General features: G+C 39.5%; 1 protein-coding gene and 1 pseudogene across 11 annotated transcripts in view; one reads left to right on the forward strand and one right to left on the reverse strand.

Annotated features, from left to right (window-relative positions):
* ERC2 (ELKS/RAB6-interacting/CAST family member 2) overlaps positions 1–22244 on the forward strand; it is a 973185-nt gene that overhangs the window by 262133 nt on the left and 688808 nt on the right. For all 11 annotated transcript variants that reach the window (XM_068559352.1, XM_068559351.1, XM_068559353.1 and 8 more), the window contains one exon: positions 17788–17862. In XM_068559352.1, the coding sequence (XP_068415453.1) occupies positions 17788–17862 (75 nt within the window). The remainder of the gene's footprint in view (positions 1–17787; positions 17863–22244) is intronic.
* LOC137773704 (adenylate kinase 2, mitochondrial pseudogene) lies at positions 583–1284 on the reverse strand (annotated as a pseudogene).

The raw sequence follows: 22244 nt of genomic DNA on the forward strand, positions 1-22244 counted from the left end.
GGGAGCGAGACCAGCCTGCCCCACCTGCCCCATGACTCCAGTAAACCTGATGTGCTGAGCCACTGCTCCCATGTACATACTCCATATCTCTTTCAAATGGGGAGATGACTTTATGATCTCATGGTATGGGGAACCAGGGTTAGTAATTAGCTCCTGCCCTATTCCAAGTTACAGGGCAGACAGGACAGCAGTGTGATTTCCTGCATTCCTGGGCTGGCATGAGGTTCTGATAAAAGCTGAGGTCTTAGGGCACTGGCTTTAAAAAATACTGTCACCAGTCTGGAGTAAATGAAAACGTGATTCCTTAGAAATAATACTGCCTCTCCCTGTTTCTATTTATACCCTCCAATCAGTGTTTTAAAAAATTAATTTTTCCCTTTGCTTATACTTTTTAAGACTTCTACTCCATGTAAAAGAAATCGCTTCACTACAGCACTGCTGCTCTTCCCATTCTCATCTTGACCCCTCACCACTCCTCCCTCTCCATCCTTACCCTGACCACCCCTGCCCTCAGCCCAGTATCTAAGAGCAGGGATCATGCCGTGGAGTGATGAGCAGTGGTGCAGCCTTGGCCTTCTGTTACTAGGATGTAGCTTTGGAGAAGACTGCTAGGATGCTTGCAAATATGACATCGGGGGTCTGGGATGCATCAGTGGCAGAGTGGATCCCCCGTTTACTGTAGTAAACCAGTGGGGTTGTCTGAGTGTGGTAGGCCTCCAGGCAGATTTTTAAGGCCTTCTCATTATCATCTGATCGGTGGACCAAGGGTTCCCCTGTGATATCATCTTTCATGGGCTCCTTTGGGAGGTTGAACCCCTTGTGGTAGGAATGGCCACTCTGGGGGTGAATCTGTCATCCTGTGATTCTCCAGATCAGCAGAGAGTCTGGAATGCTGAATTCAGTCACAGAATCAAGCTTCTGTTTCCTCTTTTCCATGAGGTCATCAAGCATTTCTGCCTGCCTCACAGTTCAAGGGAAGCCATCTAGAAGAAAACCATTTTTGCATGGAGGGGTCTCCAAATTCTTCTCAATGCGCTCCACGACCATTCCATCTCTCACCAGTTTCCTGGCATCCATAGTTGCCTTCAGCTTTTTTCCCAGCTCTGAGCCAGAAGCCACCATGGCCCTCAGAATGTCTCCAGTAGCCAAATGGCAGACACAGAAGTTTTCAGCGAATTTCGGTGCCTGGGTACCCTTGCTGGCTCTGGGCGGCCCTAGCAGCACAGACTGGATGCCTTTAGGACAGTCTTGGGCGCATTTGGCTGCGGGCACGTTGGGAGCCATGGCTGCCGAAGCCTCTCACTCTCTCTTTCATTTCCGATTTTATTTATTTGGGCCTCTTTCATTTTTTTCTTGATGAGTCTGGCTAAAGGTTTATCAATTTTTATCAATTTTATGTTTTCTAAGAACTAATTCTTAGTTGTATTGATTTTTTTTCTATTTTTTTCTTAGTCTCTATTTCATTTGCTTCTGCTCTGATCTTTATTATTTCCTTCCTTCTACTAACTTTGAGTGTTGTGTGTTCTCTTTCTAGTTCCTTTAGGCATAAGGTTAGATTGTTTATATGAAATTTTTCTTGTTTCCTGAGGTAGGTCTGTATTGTTATAAATTTCCCTCTTAGATTTGCTTTTGCAACCCATTCATTTTGTATCATTGTGTTTTCATTTCCATTTATCTACAGGTATTTTTTGATTTCCTCTTTGATTGCTTCAGGACGCACTGGTTGTTTAGTAGCATAGTGTTTTGTGTTTGTGTTTTTTGCAGTTTTTTTCCTTGTAGTTGATTTCTAATCTTATACTGTTGTGGTCAGAGAACATGCTTGATATGATTTCAGTCTTTTTAAATTCACTGAGATTTGTTTTGTGGCTTAGCCTGTGATCTATCCTGGAGAATGTTCCATGTGCACTTGAAAAGAATGTTTGTCTGCTGTTTTTGGATGAAATGTTCTTTTTGTGTCTGTTAATTCCATCTGATGTATCATTTAAGATCGGTGTTTTCTTACTGATTGTCTGGATGATCTGTCCATTGATGTAAGTGGGGTGTTAAAGTTCCCTACTAATTATTGTATTACTGTCAATTTCTCTTTTTATCTCTGTCAATATTTGCTTTATGTATTTAGGTGCTCCTATGTTCAGTGCATATATATTTACAATTGATGTATCTTCTTGTTGGATTGATCCTTTTATCATTATGTAATGCCCTTCTTTGTCTCTTGTTACAATATTTGCTTTAAAGTCTGTTTTGTCTGATATAAGTATAGCTACCCCAGCTTTCCTTTTGTTTACATTTGCATGGAATACTTTTTTCCATCCCCTCACTTTCAGTCTCTGTGTGTATTTAGCTCTGAAGTGAGTCTCTTGTAGGCAGCATATAGATGGGTCTTGTTTTTATCCATTCAGCCACTCCATGTCTTTTGATTGGCAAATTTAGTCCATTTACAATCTAAAGTAATTCTTGATAGGTACATACTTATTGCCATTTTGTTGATTGTTTTCTAGTTGTTTTTGTATTCTTTTTAGTTTTCTTACACTTAGTTTGCTCTCTTCCCTTGTGATTTGATGACTATCTTAAGTGTTTGGATTCCTTTCTCTTTTTGTGTGTGTTTCTATTATAGTTTTTTGGTTTGTGGTCACCATGAGGTTCATATAAAACAATTTTTATATAGGGTTATTTTAAGTTGATGATCTCTTTAGTTTGAATGCGTTCCAACAACCCTGTGTTCCCCCCAACCACATTTAATGTTTCTGACATCATATTTTATATCTTTTTATTTTGTGTATCACTTAACTACTTATTGTGGATATAGATGTTTTTACTACTTTTGTCTTTTTGCTTTCCTACTAGCTTTATAAGTGGTTGATCTACTACCTTTGCTGTATGTTTGCTTTTACCAGTGAGATTTTTTTCTTTCATAATTTTTATATTTCTAATTGTAGCCTTTTCTTTTCCACTTAAAGAAGTCCACTTAACGTTTCTTGTAAAGTTGGTTTAGTGGTGCTAAACTCTTAGGTTTTGCTTATCTGTAAAACCTTTTATCTCTTCTACAAATCTGAATGATAACCTTGCCAATTAGTGTATTCTTGGTTGTAGGGTTTTTCCTTTTATCACTTTGGATATATTGTGCCACTGCCTTCTGATCTGCAAAGCTTCTGTTGAAACATCAGGTGATAGTCTTATGGGAGTTCCCTTGTACATAACTAATTCCTTTTCTCTTGCTGCTTTTAAGATTCTCACTTTAATTTTTGCCATTTTAAATACGATATGGCTTGATGTGGCCCTCTTTGGGCTCATCTTGTTTGGGACTGTCTCTGCTTCCTGGACTTGGATGTGTTTCCTTTCCCAGGTTGGGGAAGCTTTCAGCTATTACTTCTTCAAATAATTTCTCTGCCCTTTCCTCTTAACTCTTCTCCTTCTGGGACTCCTACAAGGCTAATGTTAGTATGCTTGATATTGTCTCAAATTATCGTCATTTCTTTGATTTCTTTTTTCTGTTCAGTTGGGTGATTTCCACTACTTTGTCTTGCAGATTGCTGATCCATTCCTCTGTATCATTTAATCTACTGTTGATTTCATCTAGTATATTTTATTTTATTTTATTTTTATTTATTTTATTTTTGGCTGCATTGGGTCTTTGTTGCTGTGTGTGGGCTCTTCTCTGGTTGAGGCGGGTGGGGGCTACTCTTCGTTGTAGTGCGCAGGCTTTTCATTGCGGTGGCTTCACTTGTTGTGGAGCATGGGCTTTAGGCACACCGGCTTCAGTAGTTGTGGCACGTGGGCTCAGTAGTTGTGGCGCATGGGCTTAGTTGCTCCGCTTCATGTGGGATCTTCCCGGACCAGGGCTTGAATCCGTGTGCCCTGCATTGGCAGGCGGATTGTTAACCACTGCACCACCAGGGAAGCCCTGGTCTAGTATATTTTAAAATTTCATTTATTGTATTTGTCAGCTCTGTTTGGTTCTTCTTTATATCTTTAAACTCTATTGAAATTCTCACTGTGTTCATCCATTATTCTACCCCTTTTTAAGAATTACCTTGAACTCTTTATTGGATAGATTGCATATCTCCACTTTTTTAGTTTATTTTTTCTGGTTTTGTCTTGATCCTTCATTTGGAACATATTTCATTGTCTCCTCAATTTGTCTAATTCTCTGTGTTTATTTCTATGTCTGAGGTAAGTTTGTTACATTTCTCGATCTTGGGGAAATGTAGCAGAAATGTAGAAGACATCCTATGAGGTCCAGCAACATGCTCCTCTCTGGTCATCAGAGCTCTATGCTGTAGGGTGCCCCCTTTGTGGCCTGCATGTACCTTTCTGTTTTGGCAGAGCCAACTTACTCATCATGCTGGTAGATGGGGTGGGCCCCTGGCTCGGTTGGCTACAAGGCCGTGCCTCATGTGGTGGCTGTGGGTCCGCCAGTGGGCAGGGTAGGCTTTCTGTGCCATTGGTTGCATGGCCTTTGGAGCCTCGTGTTGGTGCCAGACTTCTGGTGGGTGGAGCGGGCCCCCATGTGGTTGGGTGTGAAACCTGGGGGGCCTGGTGCTGATGCTGGCCCTCTACTGGGCGAGGCCAGGTCCTGGTGTGTCTAGGTGCACAGCCTGTGGGTCATAGAGCTGGTGCCAGCTTACTGGTGGCTGGGTAAGACCCCAATGCTAATAGGCTAGAGGGAGGATTCCAGACTACTGCTTCTGTGCTGGGACTTGGAGTGTGTGAGATTTTGCTCATGCCCTCTGAGAGCTGAGTCTGTTTTCCATAACCCTCCATCTCTCCCAAACATAAGCCCCACTGGTTTACAAAGGCAGACATTCTGAGGGTTTGTCTTCCCAGTGTAGGAGCCCAGTGTGGGGTTTGGACACCTTGTTCCTTCGGGAGGTCCTCTAGCACTGTGATATTTTTCCCATTTGTGGTTGCCTCCCTGGGGTTGTGGGTCCTGACTAACCGTGTCTCTGCCCCTCCTACTTGTTTCATTGTGCTTCCCTCTTTATATATATACTTAGTTGTGGAACATCTTTTCTTCTAGTCTTCAGGTGGTTCTCATAGACACTTGCTCTGTAAGTAGTTGTAATTTTGGTGTGTTCATGGGAAGAGGTGAGTTCAGGGTTTTCGTCCTCTACCATCTTGGCCTGGATCAGGCTAGACTTCCTGTACAGCAAAATCCTTGCTCAACTTTCTTCTCTACTTCACATGGGTTTCCTCCCTCTCTTATGGGTTCCCCTATGAACTCTCCCTTAAGAAATCACTTACATAAAAGTCCCTGTCTCAGACTATACCTCTTAGGAATCTGACCGAAGATACAGAAATGGACTAAGGTAAATGACCTGGGTACTGCTGAGATCACCTGACACTGTGTCATATAAGAAACAGTGGGTAGAATAGGACTCTTTAGTAAGAAAGACTTTGGACTGGGAAGCTGTCATCATGGGATAAGAACCTGTCATCATGGAAGGAACCTGATTTGTTCTTTTCTCCTTGAAAGAGTAGAACAAACGTCTGTATATAGAAGCTTCAGAGCCATGTATGCCACCTCAGTGTGGAAAGAACTGTCTAATAGGGGATTCCAAAGGTTAGTAAAAGATTAACCACACTATATTAGTTTCTATTGCTGCCATAACAAATTAGCACACATTTAACACAACACAAATTTATTAGCTCATAGATCAGCAGTTCTGGTACATCATGGCTCAATTGGATTTTTTGCTTTGACTCTCATGAGACCAAAACCAAAGTGTGCTCCTTTCTAGAGGTTCTTGAGATCAATCTGCTTCCAAGCTTGTTTAGGTTGTTGGTCAAATCTAGTTCCTTTTGTTTGTAGAACCAAGGTCCCCATTTCCTTGTTGGCTCTTAACTGGGGACCATCCTCATTCCTTGGAGGCCCCTTCTGGTCCTTTCACATGGCCCCTATATCTCAGAACCAACAGTGGCACATCGAAACTTTCTCATGCTTAGCTGTCTCTCTGGCTTCCCCATCTGCTACTTCTGTCTTCTGCCTCAGTCAGAGTAAGTTCTGAGCTTTGAAAGGGCTCATGTGATTAGATTGGGCCCACCCAGATTATCCAGGATAATCTTCCTATCTTAATATCTATAACCTTAATTACGTCTGGAAAGCCCCTTTTACCATGTAATATAATGTATTCACAGGTTTTGGAAATGAGTGGACATCTTTGTTAGTGGGTGTTATTCTGCTGACTGTAGTTTGCCCTCTGCCCCCTACAGATTCACGTCCCTCCCAAATAAAAAATACATTTGCCCCATCCCAGAGTCTCAAAGGTCTCATCCCATTACAACATCAACTCAGAGCCCCCAAATCTCATCAGTTCAAAATTCCTATCATCTAAATCGTCTAAAATTACGTACGAATGAGGCTCTTGGTATAATCTATTACGTACAACTCCTGAGGCACAATTCCTCTCCATCAGTGGACCTATGAAACTAAAGAAGCAATTTATCTGCTTCCAATAGACAACGATATGTCAGGCATAGGATAAGTTACAGACGTTCCAGTTTAAACAAGGGAGAAATGGAAGGTAAAAGGGAGCTACTAGGTCCAAGGCAGTTTCAAAATCCAGCAGGGCAAACTTCACTAGGTTTCAAGGCCTGGAAATAATCCTCTGTGGTTCTTGGTTCCACGCTAAAAACCTATCGCATCCGTTTGTCTCAGGCGCTCTCCCATTCAAGTACTAACCAGGCCCAAAGCTTGCTTAACTTCCAAGATCAGATGAGATCAGGTACACAGGTAGAAGTGAATAACCAGGATGCTGCTGAGAGCACCCAACATTGTGCCATATAAGACATAGTGGATAGAATAATGATGGCTTAGTAAGAAAGACTTTGGACAAAGAAGCTCTCATCATGGGAGAGATGGATCCTGTTTTCTTCATGTTCCCAAATGAGTAGAATAAAGGCCATTGTATATAAGGTTCAAGGAGAAGTATTTCAGCTCAGAAAGAGTCCTCTGGTAGATTTCTGTTGGAGTCCAAAAACAGTTAAAGACTAACCACCCACCTGTACTTTTCCATGAAGCTTTCCATAGTCCTTCCCTCATCAGGCCTGGATGCTTACCTCTCATTCTCGCCCATTAGCATATTGTTCAAAACTGGTGAGGGCCTAACAGGGGACTGAAAAACAAACCAGAAGTCAGGTTCAGTTAGCTGTTAAAACCATAGACGTTTGCAGAGCGTGAAAGAAACGCAAATAGCAATCTAAACCAAGTGTTATGTTAGTAATTAAGGGTGTGAGTTTAAGAGTCAGATACCTTGGTCACACTCTCAAGTTTACTAGTTCTGTGATCTTGGGCGTATTATTTAACTCTCTGAGTTTGAGTGTTTGCAGCTTTGTCATGGGGGTGGTAACTCCTACCTATAGGGGTGTTATGCAGATTCACCCAGGAGCTAGATGGGAGGCATGGAGCTTGGCATATGGTAAGCATTCTGTAAATGGTGGCTGCTATTATTGTGGTCTGGTAATCTAGTTATGTATTCCCTCTTCCACTAGACAGTCAAGTTCCTTGAGACCTGACGTGTTACATAGTCACTGTGTTACATCTATCTTATTTTAAATTGTTTTTTATTTTTTTTAATAAAAATTTTTAAAATTTTATTTTATTGAGGTGTAGTTGATTTACAATATCATATAAGTTGCATGTATGCAACATACTGATTCACAATTTTTAAAGGTAATACTCCGTTTATAGTTATTATAAAAATTGGCTATACTCCCTGTGCTGCACAATATATCCTTGTAGCTTCTTTATTTTATTCTTTGTAATTTGTACTTCTTAACCCCCTACCCCTATCTTGCCCCTCCCTGTTACGTTTATCTTTGATATCTCCATATTGTTTATCATGTATTAGGTCCTTAGTAATTATTGAATTAAATAACTAAACTTTATTATTTAGTTTATTTGGGACGAACTTTATCCCAAAAAACTTTGGACATCGCTAACACCACTGGGCAAATATTTGAAAGCTGGTATCTCATTCTATTAATTTCTATTGTTCCCAGGATCATAGTGTCCAAAGGAACAAGATAAATCTGTCAAACAATCTTTAATGCAGATTTCGCAAAAAATCAGTTATATATCAAAACAAATTAAGGGAATTGTGTATGCGCAGAGATTCAGATGGTATGGTCTTATGTTCCCAAATATCCATTTTTTGTGAAGACTAAAATAATTTAACAGTAAGTTTACTTCGCTGTACAGTAGAAACTAATACAACATTGTAAAATAACTCTACCCCAATTAAAAAAACAGTAAGCTTATATCATTTCTACATATTTCCATGGAAACTGCTTTCCCATATCTCTGGAATTTGAACTCTTCTGTATAAGACCAAGATCTTCATGAGGACCTAAATGGCCTTACACAGCCTGTCCTCTTCCTAGCCCTGACCTCTTGGGCCTCATCTCCCAGCACTCTCTTCATCACTCTCTCCACTCCAACAGCACTGTGCAACTCACCATCTCCCGAAACCTCTAGGCATGATATCACTTCCGTTGAGAATGCTTGCACTGGAGTGTAAGACAGGTATATTCTGTGTTTTACCTGGCACATAGTGGTCCTTCAGTATTTCTTGAATTATTCAGACAGACCCAGTGGCGACAATAGCCAGTATCAGATCACAGAACAAGTGGCAGGGAAGGCATTCTGCCAGGCTGCATTCTCTAATATACTTTCAGGAATACTAATAACCATTCAGGGGCAACAAGAAAAATAAGGATGAGTTTCAGTGATTGAGAGTGTGCTGAGTGCCAGCCCAGCCAAGCACTACACATGCTTACCTCAACTCAACTTCACCATCCTGAGGATCAGAAAACATTCAGGAACTTGCCTAAGGTCACACACCTAGTAGATGGAGTGGACAGGATCCGTTTAACTGGAGTAGATGAATTTTAAAACTTTTAAGAGCTTGCCAAATAGTGAGGTTTCATTTTTAACTTTTGTTATTGTTTTATTATGTGGGCAAAGAATGTGTCCTATATCACTTCTGCCTTTTGGAATCCATTTGAGATTTTTCTTGGTGGTCTGGTATGTGATAAATCTGTTTAAATATTCCATGGAATCTTGAAATGGAAATCTATATAGGATCCAAAATAGAATTGTCTATTAATTCAGTCTTACTAATTATATCACTTAAATCTTTTACATAGTTATTTTTTAGTACTTGATCTGTCAAACATTGAGAATGATGTTAATATTTGAAAGCAACTGTTTTTTATCCACTTCTGTGTGCCTAACCATGTTTGCCATTTGTTTTAATATCTAATATGGATATCAGTACCAGACAACTGTTATTGAGAGTAAGTTTCTGTATATTTTCAAGTACTCAAGACAAGATTGAGAAATGGAAGACTGAATCAAAGGAAAATTACGGAGGTGGCTGCAATGAAAGAAGCCAGTGGAGATAAAGGTGTTACCTTTAAATATCAAATCAAAGCCAAGTGGTGAAACATGGGCAGTAAGCGTGGTGGTTAGAAGCAGAGACCCTGGAACCAGACTTCCTGGCATAAATCCCAGCAGTGCAATTCAGTAGACTGGGCAAGTTATTAACTTCTCTATGCTTCCATTTCTTGGCGTGAAAAATGGTTATAATAATAGTACCTACCTAAGGAGGTTATTGTGATGATTAAACAAGTTACTATTTATAAAGTGCTTAGAAGAGTGCTTAGCACATAGCAGTGTGTAAGTATCTATTAGCTATTATCATCCTTCACATCCGACTCCTTTTGGTCCAAAGGTATTCTAGAACCACCAGGCTTATAAGTATAATGTCATTTGTACTGTTTCATTCAATGTGTCTATATTAATTGAGCACTTACTCTTGGCAGGCACTATGTTAGTTACTGGGAGTATAATGGACATACAGGGTCCCTATGCTCATGGAATTTACCACTCAATGGTGAATACAGACATGAAGCTATTAATTGCAGCCATATCCAATGATACGAAGGAAAGGTACACAGTGCTATGAAAGTCTAAATGAGGGTGGAAGAGGATGTAGACTAGTCTGGAGGGTCAGGTAATGGCTCTTCTGTGACATATTTGTAATCTACAGCTTTAAAATAAATTACCCCAAACAGTGTCTTAATACAGCAAATGCTTATTATCTCATAGATTCTGTGGGTCTGGAATATGGGAGTCATTTAGCTCAGTGGTTCTGGCCCACAGTACCTCAAGAGGTGGCAGTCAAGCTGTTGGGTAGGGCCACAGGCATCTGAAGGCTTCACCGAGGCTGGACCTTCCACTTCTACAATGGCTTATTCACATGACTGTTGGCAGGAGGCCTCAGTTTCATGTCATATGGGCCTCTCTTTAGAGCTTGAATGTCCTCATGATGTGGCAGCTGGCTTCTCCCAGAACAAGTGGTCCAAGAACGTGAGCAAGAAGGATGCCATAATGTCTTTTATGACCAAGCCTCAGAAGTCACACATGTTACTTCTACTATATTCTCTTTGTTAGAACTGACTTATTAAGTCCAGTCCACAGCCAAGGGGAAGATATTTAGGCTTCACCTTATAAAGGGAATATACAAAATTTGTGGACATATTTTAAATTACCACACAAGGAGATGGCTAGATTGATTATTGAAGATATTCTAGACCAGGGGTTGACAAACTTTATGTAAAAGGCCAGGTACTAAATATTTCTTGCTTTGTGAGGCCATATTGTCTCTGTTATAACTACTCAACTCTGCCATGAAATGAAATGAAAGCAACCATAGACAATATGTAAGTGAATGGCTATAGTAGTGTTTCAAAAAAACTTTATTTACCAGAATTGATGGTGAACTATAGTTTGCTGATCCCTACAGATACAAGAGATGAAAAGGGTAGAGGATTATTCCAAGCAGAAGAAACAGAATGTTTCAGAAAAAGCAGAATTATTGGGCACTTAAGAGTAAAGGTACTAAAAAAAGGTGTTTTTTTCATGTACTAGGAGGTTTACTACAAAATTGTTTGTAATAGAAAAAAAGAATAGAGAACACTTATTTACACACATAAATTCTAAAAACATAAATATTGTTGAGGTAAAAACCAAAATGCAAAAGCTTTGTGCAATATGGACAGCTGTCATTTATGTAAATGAGAAAACAATGTACTCTCTTGTTAGATTTTACTATTTATGAGGACATACATATGTAATAAAAGCACAGAACATGCATGAGAAAGACACCAACTTTAGATGATGGTTTCTCTCTAGAAGAATGGAAGTGGTGAAGGTTGTGGAACTTAAACAGTTTCTGTTATATATTTATGGTTTAAAATTTTTTTAAAAATTGTGATGAATACACACAACATAAAATTTACCACCTTAACCATTCTTAAGTGTACAGTTCAGTAGTGTTAAGTATATTCACACTGTTATGCAACCAATCTTGAGAACTTTTTCATTTTGCAAAATCAAAACTCTGTACCCATTAAACAACTCTCCATTTCCCCCTGCTCTCAGCCCCTGGCAATAATCATTCTACTTTCTGTTTCTATGATTTTGACTACTCTAGATGCCTCATATCAATCATACAGTATCTGTCTTTTTGTGACTGCTTCATTTCACTAAGCATAATGTCCTTGAGTTTTATCCATGTTGTAGCAGGTGTTAGAATTTCCTTCCTTTTAAAGCTGAGTAATACATTATATGTATACACCACATTTGATTATTCATCCATCTGTTGATGGACATTTCAGTTGCTTTCACCTTTTGGCTATTCTGATAATGCTGCTATGAACATGGGTGTACAAATCTAAAACAGAGTTTTGATGAAAGAAATGATCAGTAAATCATTGTGCAATATAGCAGCCTGAGCAAATATAGTAGCCTGGAGGTCTTTTTTCCTTCCATTCTCCCACAGCACATTCCAGTCAAACTTTCACTCACGCTATCCACCTACTGGATCGTCAAGGTTATTAATGCCCTGCATGTTGCTAAGTCCTGTGGTCTTTCCTCTGGCCTCATCCTATTAACTTCTCAGCAGCAATTGATAAGGTGGTCATTCCTGCATTCTGGGCTTATTTTCTTCACTTGATTTCCAGGATGCTACTCTCCTGGTTCTCTTCCTACCTCTCTGGCTATTTCTTCTCAGTCTCCTTTGCTGCTTCCTCCTCACTTCTCAGACCCCTTAATTTTGGATTGCCCCTGGGCTCAGTCCTCTGATTTCTCCTCTCCTCTCTATGCTTAGTCCCTAGCTGGTTTTATCTAGGTTCATTGCTTTAAGTGCTATCTATTCACCGATTTCAAATTTGTAATTGTAGCTTTTACTTCTCCCCTCACATCCAACTCATCTATTAAACCGCCTACTCAGCATCTCCACTTGAATGTCTAATAGCATCACAAACTTAACACAGGCAAAACCAAACTCTTGATTCCCATAACTCCCACTTCTCCTCCCCCGTCTTGCCTATGTTGGTATTCCACCTCCACTATTCCTATTGCTCAGGCTAAAAGCCTTGAAGCCATCCTTTACTTGTCTCTTTCTCTAATCCCAGGCAATCTATCAAGAAGTCAAGTGAACCTCACCTTCAAAGCATATCCAAACTCAATTCCTTCCCCATTGCCTCCACTCTGTCACTGTGGTCCAAGGTTCTGTCATCCCTTGCCGGGGTTATTCTGGTTTCTTCTTACTGGGCCCTATGGTTCTTCTCTTACCTGCCTCCTCAATCCAAAACCATACTTCAGTCCAATAGCTGAAGTAATCCTTTATGAACGTGCATCATATCCATATCATGGTTTGTCTTTCCTCAGAACCTTCCAGTGGCTCCCCATTTTTCTCAGAGTAAAACCAGTATCCCTACAATGGACTCCAAATGTATACCTATCTTCCCATCATCCCCCACCCCTGGACCTCTCCAACCTACTACTTTCCCCATCCCTTATGCAGCTCTAGCCATGTATGTAAATATTTACTATTCCCTCTGCCTGGAATATCTGCACAACTGGTTCCCTCATTTCCTTTAGATCTTTGTTCAGATGTCACCTTTTCCTGAAGCTTTCCCTAATCACCCTATTTAAAATGGCTATCAATCCCTCACCTCCCAAACGTCCCACTCCACCTTCATGACTTATTTTCCTTTACAGCACTTATGACAAACTGGTTTAGTCACCTTTTTAAATTGTTGTGCCTCTCTCCAATTGGAATTTGAAATGAAAAAACACATGAGGGCTGAGATGTTTGTCTGTTTGGTTTACTGCTGTATTACCTTTATCCCTTGCATTAAATTATTTTTTGAATATATGAAACTCTGCTGTATCTTAAGACTGATCTGAGTTGATGCTGAGATTATAGTGTTTCTTTCCTGTTGGTTTCTCCAATTGGTTTTGTTCCTTAAAAGAGGCAATTTAAAAATATAGCTTCAGAATCTTTGGCACTTTTCCTTGAAATTTGAGCAGGCTTGTGACTGCTTTAATCAACATAGCATTGCAGAAGTGATGCTATGGGACTTCTGAGGTTATGTAATAAAAGGCCATGCAGTCTCTGGCTTATTTGCTGGAACACTTGCTCTTGGAATCTTTACACCTCAGTGTAGGAGGTGGGAGTACCCTGAGGCTGCCATGCTGTGAGGAATCCCAAGCCACATGGAGATGCCATATATAGTTGCTCAGATTGAGAATTCCAGCTAAACTTGGACTTCAAGTTATTTTTCAGCCAAGGCACCAGACTTATGGGTGGAGAAGCCATCTTGGAAGTGGATCCACCAGCCGCAGCTGTTCCAGCCCTCTGACACCATGCTTTTAGAAACAAGCCTTCCTTACTCTATCCTTTATGAATTCCTGACCCAGAATTCATGAGCATAATAAAATGGTGGTGGTTGGACACCACTAAATTTGGGGTGATTTGTTACATAGCAGTAGATTACCAGAACAGTAAGGTGGAAAGGCCAGATAAAAATAGTAAATTACCTTTAGAGAGAAAGTTAAGTTTTGAATTTTTTTTTTTTTTTTTTTTTTTTGTCTACTGGAGAAAGTATATGGTATGTGCAAACATTATTCTGTCAGGCTCATCTTGTATGCTAGTGTCCATCCAGATTAACTCACTAGACTTCAGATTCTCATTAACTGCCAAGTAATGTCATCCTGATGAACCACTTGAGATTTCATGCTCAAAATTCTGGGGTCTTGGTATATTTCCATGCTGAACACCTGGAGGAGCTGGCAGTTTTAGAACAGCTCAGGCCAACCTAATCATTAGATTATAGGAAAATAACCTCGGTATCAGTGTTGCAATGAGATATCCAATTTTCTTCTTTTATTTTTATTCTGTTTTTGAAATGGAGAATGAGTGTGATTAGAAATATCAGCCAGAGATCAGCTTTTCAGAATCAGCTGCTATTAAAAATCTGGATGTTCTCATAGCTGGAAGGGCCATTAGAAACTCACTCATAAAACTGCTTATTTTACTGATCAGGGAGGGGAAGGGGCATGACCAAGGTCTCAGGCTGGGTCTGGACAGGGTCCTGGCTCCCCACTCCCCATGCGGTTCTCTTTCATCTCAATAAGTGGTTTTTAGCCTGTAGTCTGGTTCAAAGATGAACTTCTTGGGTGTTGGACAAGGCGCTCTGAACCAGCTGTAATGGTACAACATTTTCTTTATGCGTGCTTATGTGCCCATTTCTGGAGATAATCCACAGCTTCCGTCTGATTCTTACAGAGATCAGTGGCCCAGAAAAGCATAGAACCACTGCACTTGATGGTTTAATACTGTCATTTAAAAACTTCTAGAGTAAGTTAAATCTTGTCCTCTCTCATCCCTACATCACAAGCTCCTGGGGAAATTCTTTAGTTATTTAAGATTAGTGCCTAATGGGTGCATCTTTCAGATGGTTAAGGATAGTTGGAGCACCAGCAACCAACTCATCTTACTCTCAGTTTAGAAGAATTTGACAATCACTCACACGTTAACATCACTTTTGTAATTCAAAAGCAACAAACAATACAGGACTAGGTACGTATTATTTTTCCTTCCAGCCATTGCAGTAGTTAAAGCAGAGAGCCCTGGGATCTCTACAGATAAAGCCTGAAAGCGCAGAGACTAACTTAATAGTTTATTTTTCCTGTGCACCACCATCCAATGTGGGTGTTCAGCAGACTTTTCACATGGCATTTCAGGAACCCAGGTTCCTTTTATCTCGGGGTTCTGCCATCTTCTTGGGTCTTGGAGTCCTTTACTTCTAGTCAGCAGACAGGAAAAGAGGGAGAGTTGAGGACAGGGTAGGAGGTTTTTATGGACTTGAGTTCTTCATTTTTACCCACATTCCACTGGCCAGAAATAGGTCACATGGTCTCACCTGGATACAAGGGTGGTGGTGGTGGTACTTCCTAGCAATAGCTCTACACTGATGAAGAGGCACACAAATCTTTTTTGGGCAACTGGTCCTCTCTGCCACAGTCAGAGTGTGCATTTTAAAGATCCTGAATCTCAGAGATGGATAAAGTGTCTGAGATGGGACTTTCAGACAATCCATAAAGTCTGCAGGTGGCTTATAATCTTCACTTACCTGACACATTAAGAATTAAGGTGATCCTCAGAAACTGTGAAGCCAGAATTGATTGAAATATAATGTAGTTAGGGTAGGAATATTGCACTTCTTGGGTAATTGGAGATTTTATTTTTTTAAGGCGTGACAGAGAGGGTGAGGGCCCAATCTGGATTTTGAGCTGGTTTATATTATAATAGAACTCGTATAATTATAGCAATGAGAACTCTGTTTTCATTTTTGCAAAACTATTGCTACAAGTTTAGCTTTGTTATTGCATGTTTGCCCTTAAAAATCTTTTCATGCTTGGCAGAAATTATAACGGCACATGTCTTTACCCTATGGTTTTTATTTTTGTTGTGTTGCTTAGTTGCTTCATGATTATTTTTGTTTTATACAATCTTAACCTCTCTCCTCAAATTATCTTATGATTTTTATTCTGGAACTTGACTGGCTATGGTATGAAATTATCATGAATATCATTCTCAGCTTTTTTCATTAAGATGTTTTTGATGCGACATGGTATCAGAATTGGTGACCTATGAAATGTGTTACTCCTACCACTTACTGTGGAACAACTCTGACAAGTGACTTACTTTCTGTTTTGTCATCTATAAGATTTTATTGGTCTAGTGAACTCCAACAGTCTTGGAAGTAATGTTGAGGGCTAAGTAGCTCTGTTTTTTAGCCTGAAGTCCTTATGTGAGGTGCCCAGTGGTGTGCTGGAACTGGAGTCAGTAATACTTGACCTCATCCCTTCCAGAAATATGTTAGGGGCAAAAATGTCCTAACTGATGTTGATTTTGAACGATGAGGAAGCACTAATTCTAGTTCTGCTCAAATTGAAGTCTGAGAAGTAGTTCTGTGTGCCAGTGATGACTTTGAGAAGAAAATATGCTACAGTCCAGAGCTGTAGCAGTAATTCCCCAGTACTGATCCCTAGACTTATGCACCATGGTCCATGACCAAGTCTTCTTGGACTGCTGGAAGATAAGAACAATGTAATAGGATATGGGTGAAAGGTTGCCTGTTTTCTTATCCTGGAATCCAGGGAAGGACTATCTTTTTTTGTGCAATTCTGTTCTTCTGACAATTTTTACATAAATATGTTCTATCTTAATGAAATGGTGATGATAGTAGATGGTAGTGGTGGACGTAGGGTTAATTTTAATGTCCTTACTTAGATAAAGCCAGAAATTATGTTGGTCCTCTTCTTTAACACCCAAGGTTTTTCTTATCTTTTTTTAAATGCTTGCGGTCCAATGGAATAGAAAGACCTAAAACTACTCCATGTTGACTTTAAATGACTTTTCAGGAAGCAAATAAATCTTATGGAATGATCCATAGGTGACTTATAAGTCAAATAAGTCTTAATGGAATTGCTCCATAGGTGAGTAATTGTATCAGCAGTGTGGACATGCATGAGCATTTTTGTTTATTCCTGTCATGGCCTACTTTCATAGAACTGTTGATAATTATCATTAAGAAAATCAAAGCATGAACTGAACAAACTTTATCTCATCTCTTCTGCCAAAGCAATCTTTCAAAGTTTTGACAGACTTTTTTTTTTTTTTTTTTTTTTTGAGAAGAGGCATGTAAAAAGTAAGCCTTGAAGCTTAAAATTGTAATGTTTTTTGCTTTTTACCTAAAGAAGTTACTGGGTCTACATCTGGATTTAACCATTTTTTCTCCCCTCTAACACTGTTGATATTAATGCCAGTTTTAATTTCTTGGCATCATGAATGCATAAGCATATCACATACAGATGTGATTTTGAACAAGGGCTGAAACTGTAAATTAGGAAACAAGAGATTCATAGGGTTTCATCAGACCAATTTACTCCAAAAAGTGACACAGTTGTACTGAAAATGTTTTAAATTGCTCATTTCAAACCTACTTCAGTAGCAAAATGCCACCCATGCAGCGGATTTGCAACTACGTTAGTCATTTTCTTTCCTCCGTTTCCTTGCTGTGTTTGTATTGGGAGCACAGAGTAATGTAATTTAGTAAATTATGATTTGATGGCTGGGCAACAGCCCCAGTGTTGAACAGTATTTGGACTATGATTACTTGCTGGCTTTGTCACAGTTGACATTAATTATTGATGGAAGTTTCAGAAATAGCGCATGTGCCAGGAGCTTTTCACCGGAACACAGGCTCCAGGCAGGAGGGATGCTAGAGAGGGTGGGGGAAGAGGCACCTGTGGCTTGTTTATGTCTGTACACAGCGAGCCTGGACCTGGTGGGCTGAGTGGTACCTGTGTAAAGGTCATGGTATAACGGAAGGATGAACCGTCAGGCTTATTTCTATCGTGTTCCTCCCCAGGAATTACACCGAAGAAGCCAACTTCAGCCAGAGCCAGCCAAGACGAAGGCTCTCCAGACTGTCATTGAAATGAAGGTAGGAGCTGTTCACATTTCTCAAAAACAGCTGTTCCCCTGGAGTTTGTTCTAAACTTGATGGTGCCTAACACAAACATGTGAAATGAACCTTGTGTTTTTCTCTAGACACCCTGGTGGGTGCTTTTCTTCTCAATTTTTTTTTTTTTTTTGGCCTTCTCTGGTGCATTTAATTTATTGGCCCTTTAATTAGGATGCCTTTTCTGGGCAAAAGAATAAAGGGCTCAAGTATCCCTTGGCTGAAAGGAGCTGGGTTCATTTCCAGAGCATAGCCAATGCTTTCAACCGTAAGGGAGGTTTTGTGTGTGCTTTAAAAGTAAATTTCTAAAGCTAGAGTAATTCTTCTTTTCCTCCCATTCACATTACAATGAAAAGATACCTTGAGAAACTAAGATTTGGCAAAGAGAAGTTGTTGTATATGCAATGGAGGCGTTAAATGATTAAAATTATGCTATCAGCAAAATTTACTTTTCAAAGAATAATACTTTCTTATGACTCCAGTATTTTCTCCTAACCAAGTCTGGAATTAATAATAATTTATTAAATACTCACAAGGTATTCTATTTAGTGGTGGATGCATAGAGATATTTAAAAGAAGCAAAGATCCTCCTGCATGGATTTAGGGCATTTAAAGAATAATGAAGTAAATAATGATGAGCAAGCTGTAAAGAAACAGATCTAAATGAAAGCCAGTTGCTTTGTCAGTTTATAGAAATTTTAAGTCTTTTTACTTCTCGTTTTTGCCAGAAGGAAGCAAATAGTATTTATCTTAAGAATAAATAATTCTTGATTTCCATTGTTCCCTGAAGAAAAAATATTTATAATGATGATGTTTGCAATCTGGTTATTTCATGCAAAGTTTAACATTCGAGAGTTTGCTGGTCACCATCATCCTACAAAAGACTTCTGAAACTTGCTGATAGGGTAATGACTTTTCTGTCTTGTAGCACATGATTTTGAATTGTCTGCCCCAAAATTCCCAAGTCCTGGGGAAAAAGAAACTAATACGAGCTACTGAGTTCCTGGTGTGTACAATTCTGACTTCATATTTTTTTTTCTAGTCAATGACAGTGTCTTCATCCAAGTGGATTTTTGTGGAAATAATGTAGAACATTTGCTTTAAAACTTTATGTCCCCTAAATGAGGTTACATGATTCAAGGCACTTATACTGCATTTGCAGCAAATTGGTTTGAAAAATATTATCAAAGGGATCAAATGATAGTAAGATTTAAAAAAAGCTAACCTTGGCTCATCAATTCATTTTGAATTTGTGTAATTTTTACTTAGCAATATTTTGAAAATAAACTTACCATTCTATACTTGTGGGGGAGTGTAGAATCTCATAACTGAGATTTCATCCTCACTTCACATTGGAACCAAACTTGAAACTTGGCTAAGACTTAAAAGAAAAGAAAAGAAAAAAAGACAAGACAAAAGATTTTATTTTATTTTTTTGCAAAGAGTCATTTAGTCCTCCTTCTACCCACCTCCATACCTACCTCCCCAGTTCCAGCACAATTAGTAATAGAAGAGGATGTATATAAAACTATTTCCAAATTATCTTAAAAAAAAAAAAAAAAGAAGTAAAGATTGAGTTTCAAAAACCTTTGGAGAAACCAGGAATGACATCTCTCCCAGAGCAGTGGGCATTTTCCTGATAAAGGTCTCTGTACAATTAGTACTTTTTTGTGACTTTTATAAGTAGAAACTCTGATTATAGCTTACTCTTTTTTAGCATCATATGTTTTATTAGAAAACAAAAAATAGTAAATAAAGCACTCATTTAGGCTATCTACATGAGAAGGCATAAAATATAATTTTTAGGGCACATTCACATCCATATGTTATCAGTAAATTGAGTCCAGAGGGTTTTTTTTTTTTTTTTTAAATGGATGCCAGTGATCCTGATTTGTAGAAGAACACATTTATTTTTAGGACATTGATAGTCAATATACTTATAGACTTGTCAGGGAACTGAGCCTGGAGTTTTTCTATTGTCTTTTGGATGCGTGTTAATTTACAAAGCACTGCCTTCTGTTTTGTCAGTGGAGAAGTCTGGGTCCCATTAGCATCTATACTTAACATGCATAAATTGAGTTATGGAGGCAGCTGGTAGAGGGTCATCTCCTCAGCCATGTGTGTAGGTTGTGACAGAGCCTGTGATCTCTTCTGATTTTGTATATTATATCTGTTTGAAATTGGAGGGAATATTGGAAAGCCATATTTTACAAGACTTAGGGTTGACTACCAAATAGAACTGACCCTTAAACCTGATGGGTGGGACTTGAGACATTGGTTGTATTTTAAGTTAAACACCCTGGGTAAACATCAATGCCATCTAGTGCCTTGGCAAAATCTGAAGTTAAAAGGAGCCTTCCTAGAGTAATTTGGACCTTTGGTTTCAGGGATATGACACGAGTTAAGGGTTTAGAACTTACCCCTACTTTTCCCTTGCTTCTTAGAGAAACTGAGGGTGAAATTCTGACTCCTCATCTTCTGCAAAAATATACTTTGCATCAACTCAAGAAAGGTGTTTGTTGTGAACATCTGTGAAATCTTGTCCAAATGAAAGCACTTTTAGAACCACAGTCTGGTAGTTCTAGTAGATCTCTATGTACCCCTCTGGGCTTTTAGAGTTGTGAAAATATGTCTGTCAGGGAGGGCCATCTGCACACACCGAAGTGGGGGCAATTCACTTGCAGCCATCACAGCTGATGCCAGCCAGTTGAACCAGGGGGGCTAAAGTCACCTGAATGAAAATAAAAGGAAGCAAAGTGAATGAAGTTATTTGTGATTTATCTTCTTGCAGGAAGCTCCAAGTTTTAATTTTGATCTTGGTTTGGTCTGGCAGGTATGTTCCAGGTTTGCACTTAGAACATTGCATGTGTTTTTCAGAAAAGTTAGTTTTCTCGTAAATGTTGCAGTGCTCCTCTGTTTCTTGCTTTTGTGTCTAAAGATTCTTAGCTTCTCGTTTCTGCTCTTATGGAGAACTGTCAATAAAAAGGTAGTTAAAAGGGCTTTTTTCCTCTTTTTTCTTTAATGCTAATTCCTTTGAAAGAATGTGTTTTTAACCTACTTTTATTATAAATTTGACATGACATAAAAGTTTCACTTTCTTGGTTTCATTCATAAAGCTCTATCCAGTTTTTTTTTTTTTTAATTTTATTTATTTTTGGCCGCGTTGGGTCTTCGTTGCTGCGCGCGGGCTTTCTCTAGTTGTGGCGAGCGGGGGCTACTCTTCATTGTGGTGTGTGGGCTTCTCATTGCAGTGGCTTCTCTTGTTGCAGAGCACAGGCTCTATGCACACTGGCTTCAGTAGTTGTGGCTCACAGGCTCTAGAGAGCAGGCTCAGTAGTTGTGGCGCACGGGCTTAGTTGCTCCGCGACATGTGGGATCTTCTGGACCGGGGAATGAACCCATGTCCCCTGCATTGGCAGGTGGATTCTTAACCACTGTGCCACCAGGGAAGTCCCACCACCCCCCCCCTTTTTTTTTTAAACAAAAATGAATTAGAGTAGTGACAGTACTTGTCAGATAATCTCAAAAATTTTTTTCTTTGTTAGTTAAAACTTCTAAGTGGGGGCTTCCCTGGTGGCGCAGTGGTTGAGAATCTGCCTGCCAATGCAAGGGACACAGGTTCAAGCCCTGGTCTGGGAAGATCCCACATGCCGCGGAGCAACTAGGCCCGTGAGCCACAGTTAATGAGCCTGTGCGTCTGGAGCCTGTGCTCCGCAACAAGAGAGGCCGCGATAGTGAGAGGCCCGTGCACCGCGATGAAGAGTGGCCCCCGCTCGCCGCAACTAGAGAAAGCCCTCGCACAGAAACGAAGACCCTACATAGCCATAAATAAATAAATAAAAGACTTTCTCTCTATTTCAGTCTTTATAAAAAAAAAACCAAAAAAAAACAAAAACAAAAAACTTCTAAGTGAATGAAAATCTAATTCAGAATGGCTAAAGCCTAAAAGGAGTGTACCCTTTCCACTTAACTGGGAAAACCGGTATTGCTTCAGGCATAGCTTGATCCTGGGGCTCAAAAGATGTTAACAGATCCCATTTTCTCTCATTCCATCTCTTATTTTAGCGTTCTTCACATGAACTCTGTTTTCAGACAGCCCCTTTCTGCCTGTCTGAACAAGATGGCTGCAGCATCTCCAATAATCACAGAAGGAAGAGACAGGGAGAAAGTTGTGTTTTTAAAAAAATGCAAAAAAAATGAACCAACCCTAGAATAATAATAATAATTACTGAGAATGGAGCATAAACCTTCACTCCAAATTTAACAGCTCAGGCTGTAAGAAAAAGCATGGAATTCCCTAATTCTCATTTGCTATATAAATTAAATGACATTCATTAAGAAAAACAAACTTTATGCTAGCACTG

Source organism: Eschrichtius robustus, chromosome 12 (assembly GCF_028021215.1).
Source record: "Eschrichtius robustus isolate mEscRob2 chromosome 12, mEscRob2.pri, whole genome shotgun sequence".
NCBI classification, from domain to species: Eukaryota; Metazoa; Chordata; class Mammalia; order Artiodactyla; family Eschrichtiidae; genus Eschrichtius; species Eschrichtius robustus.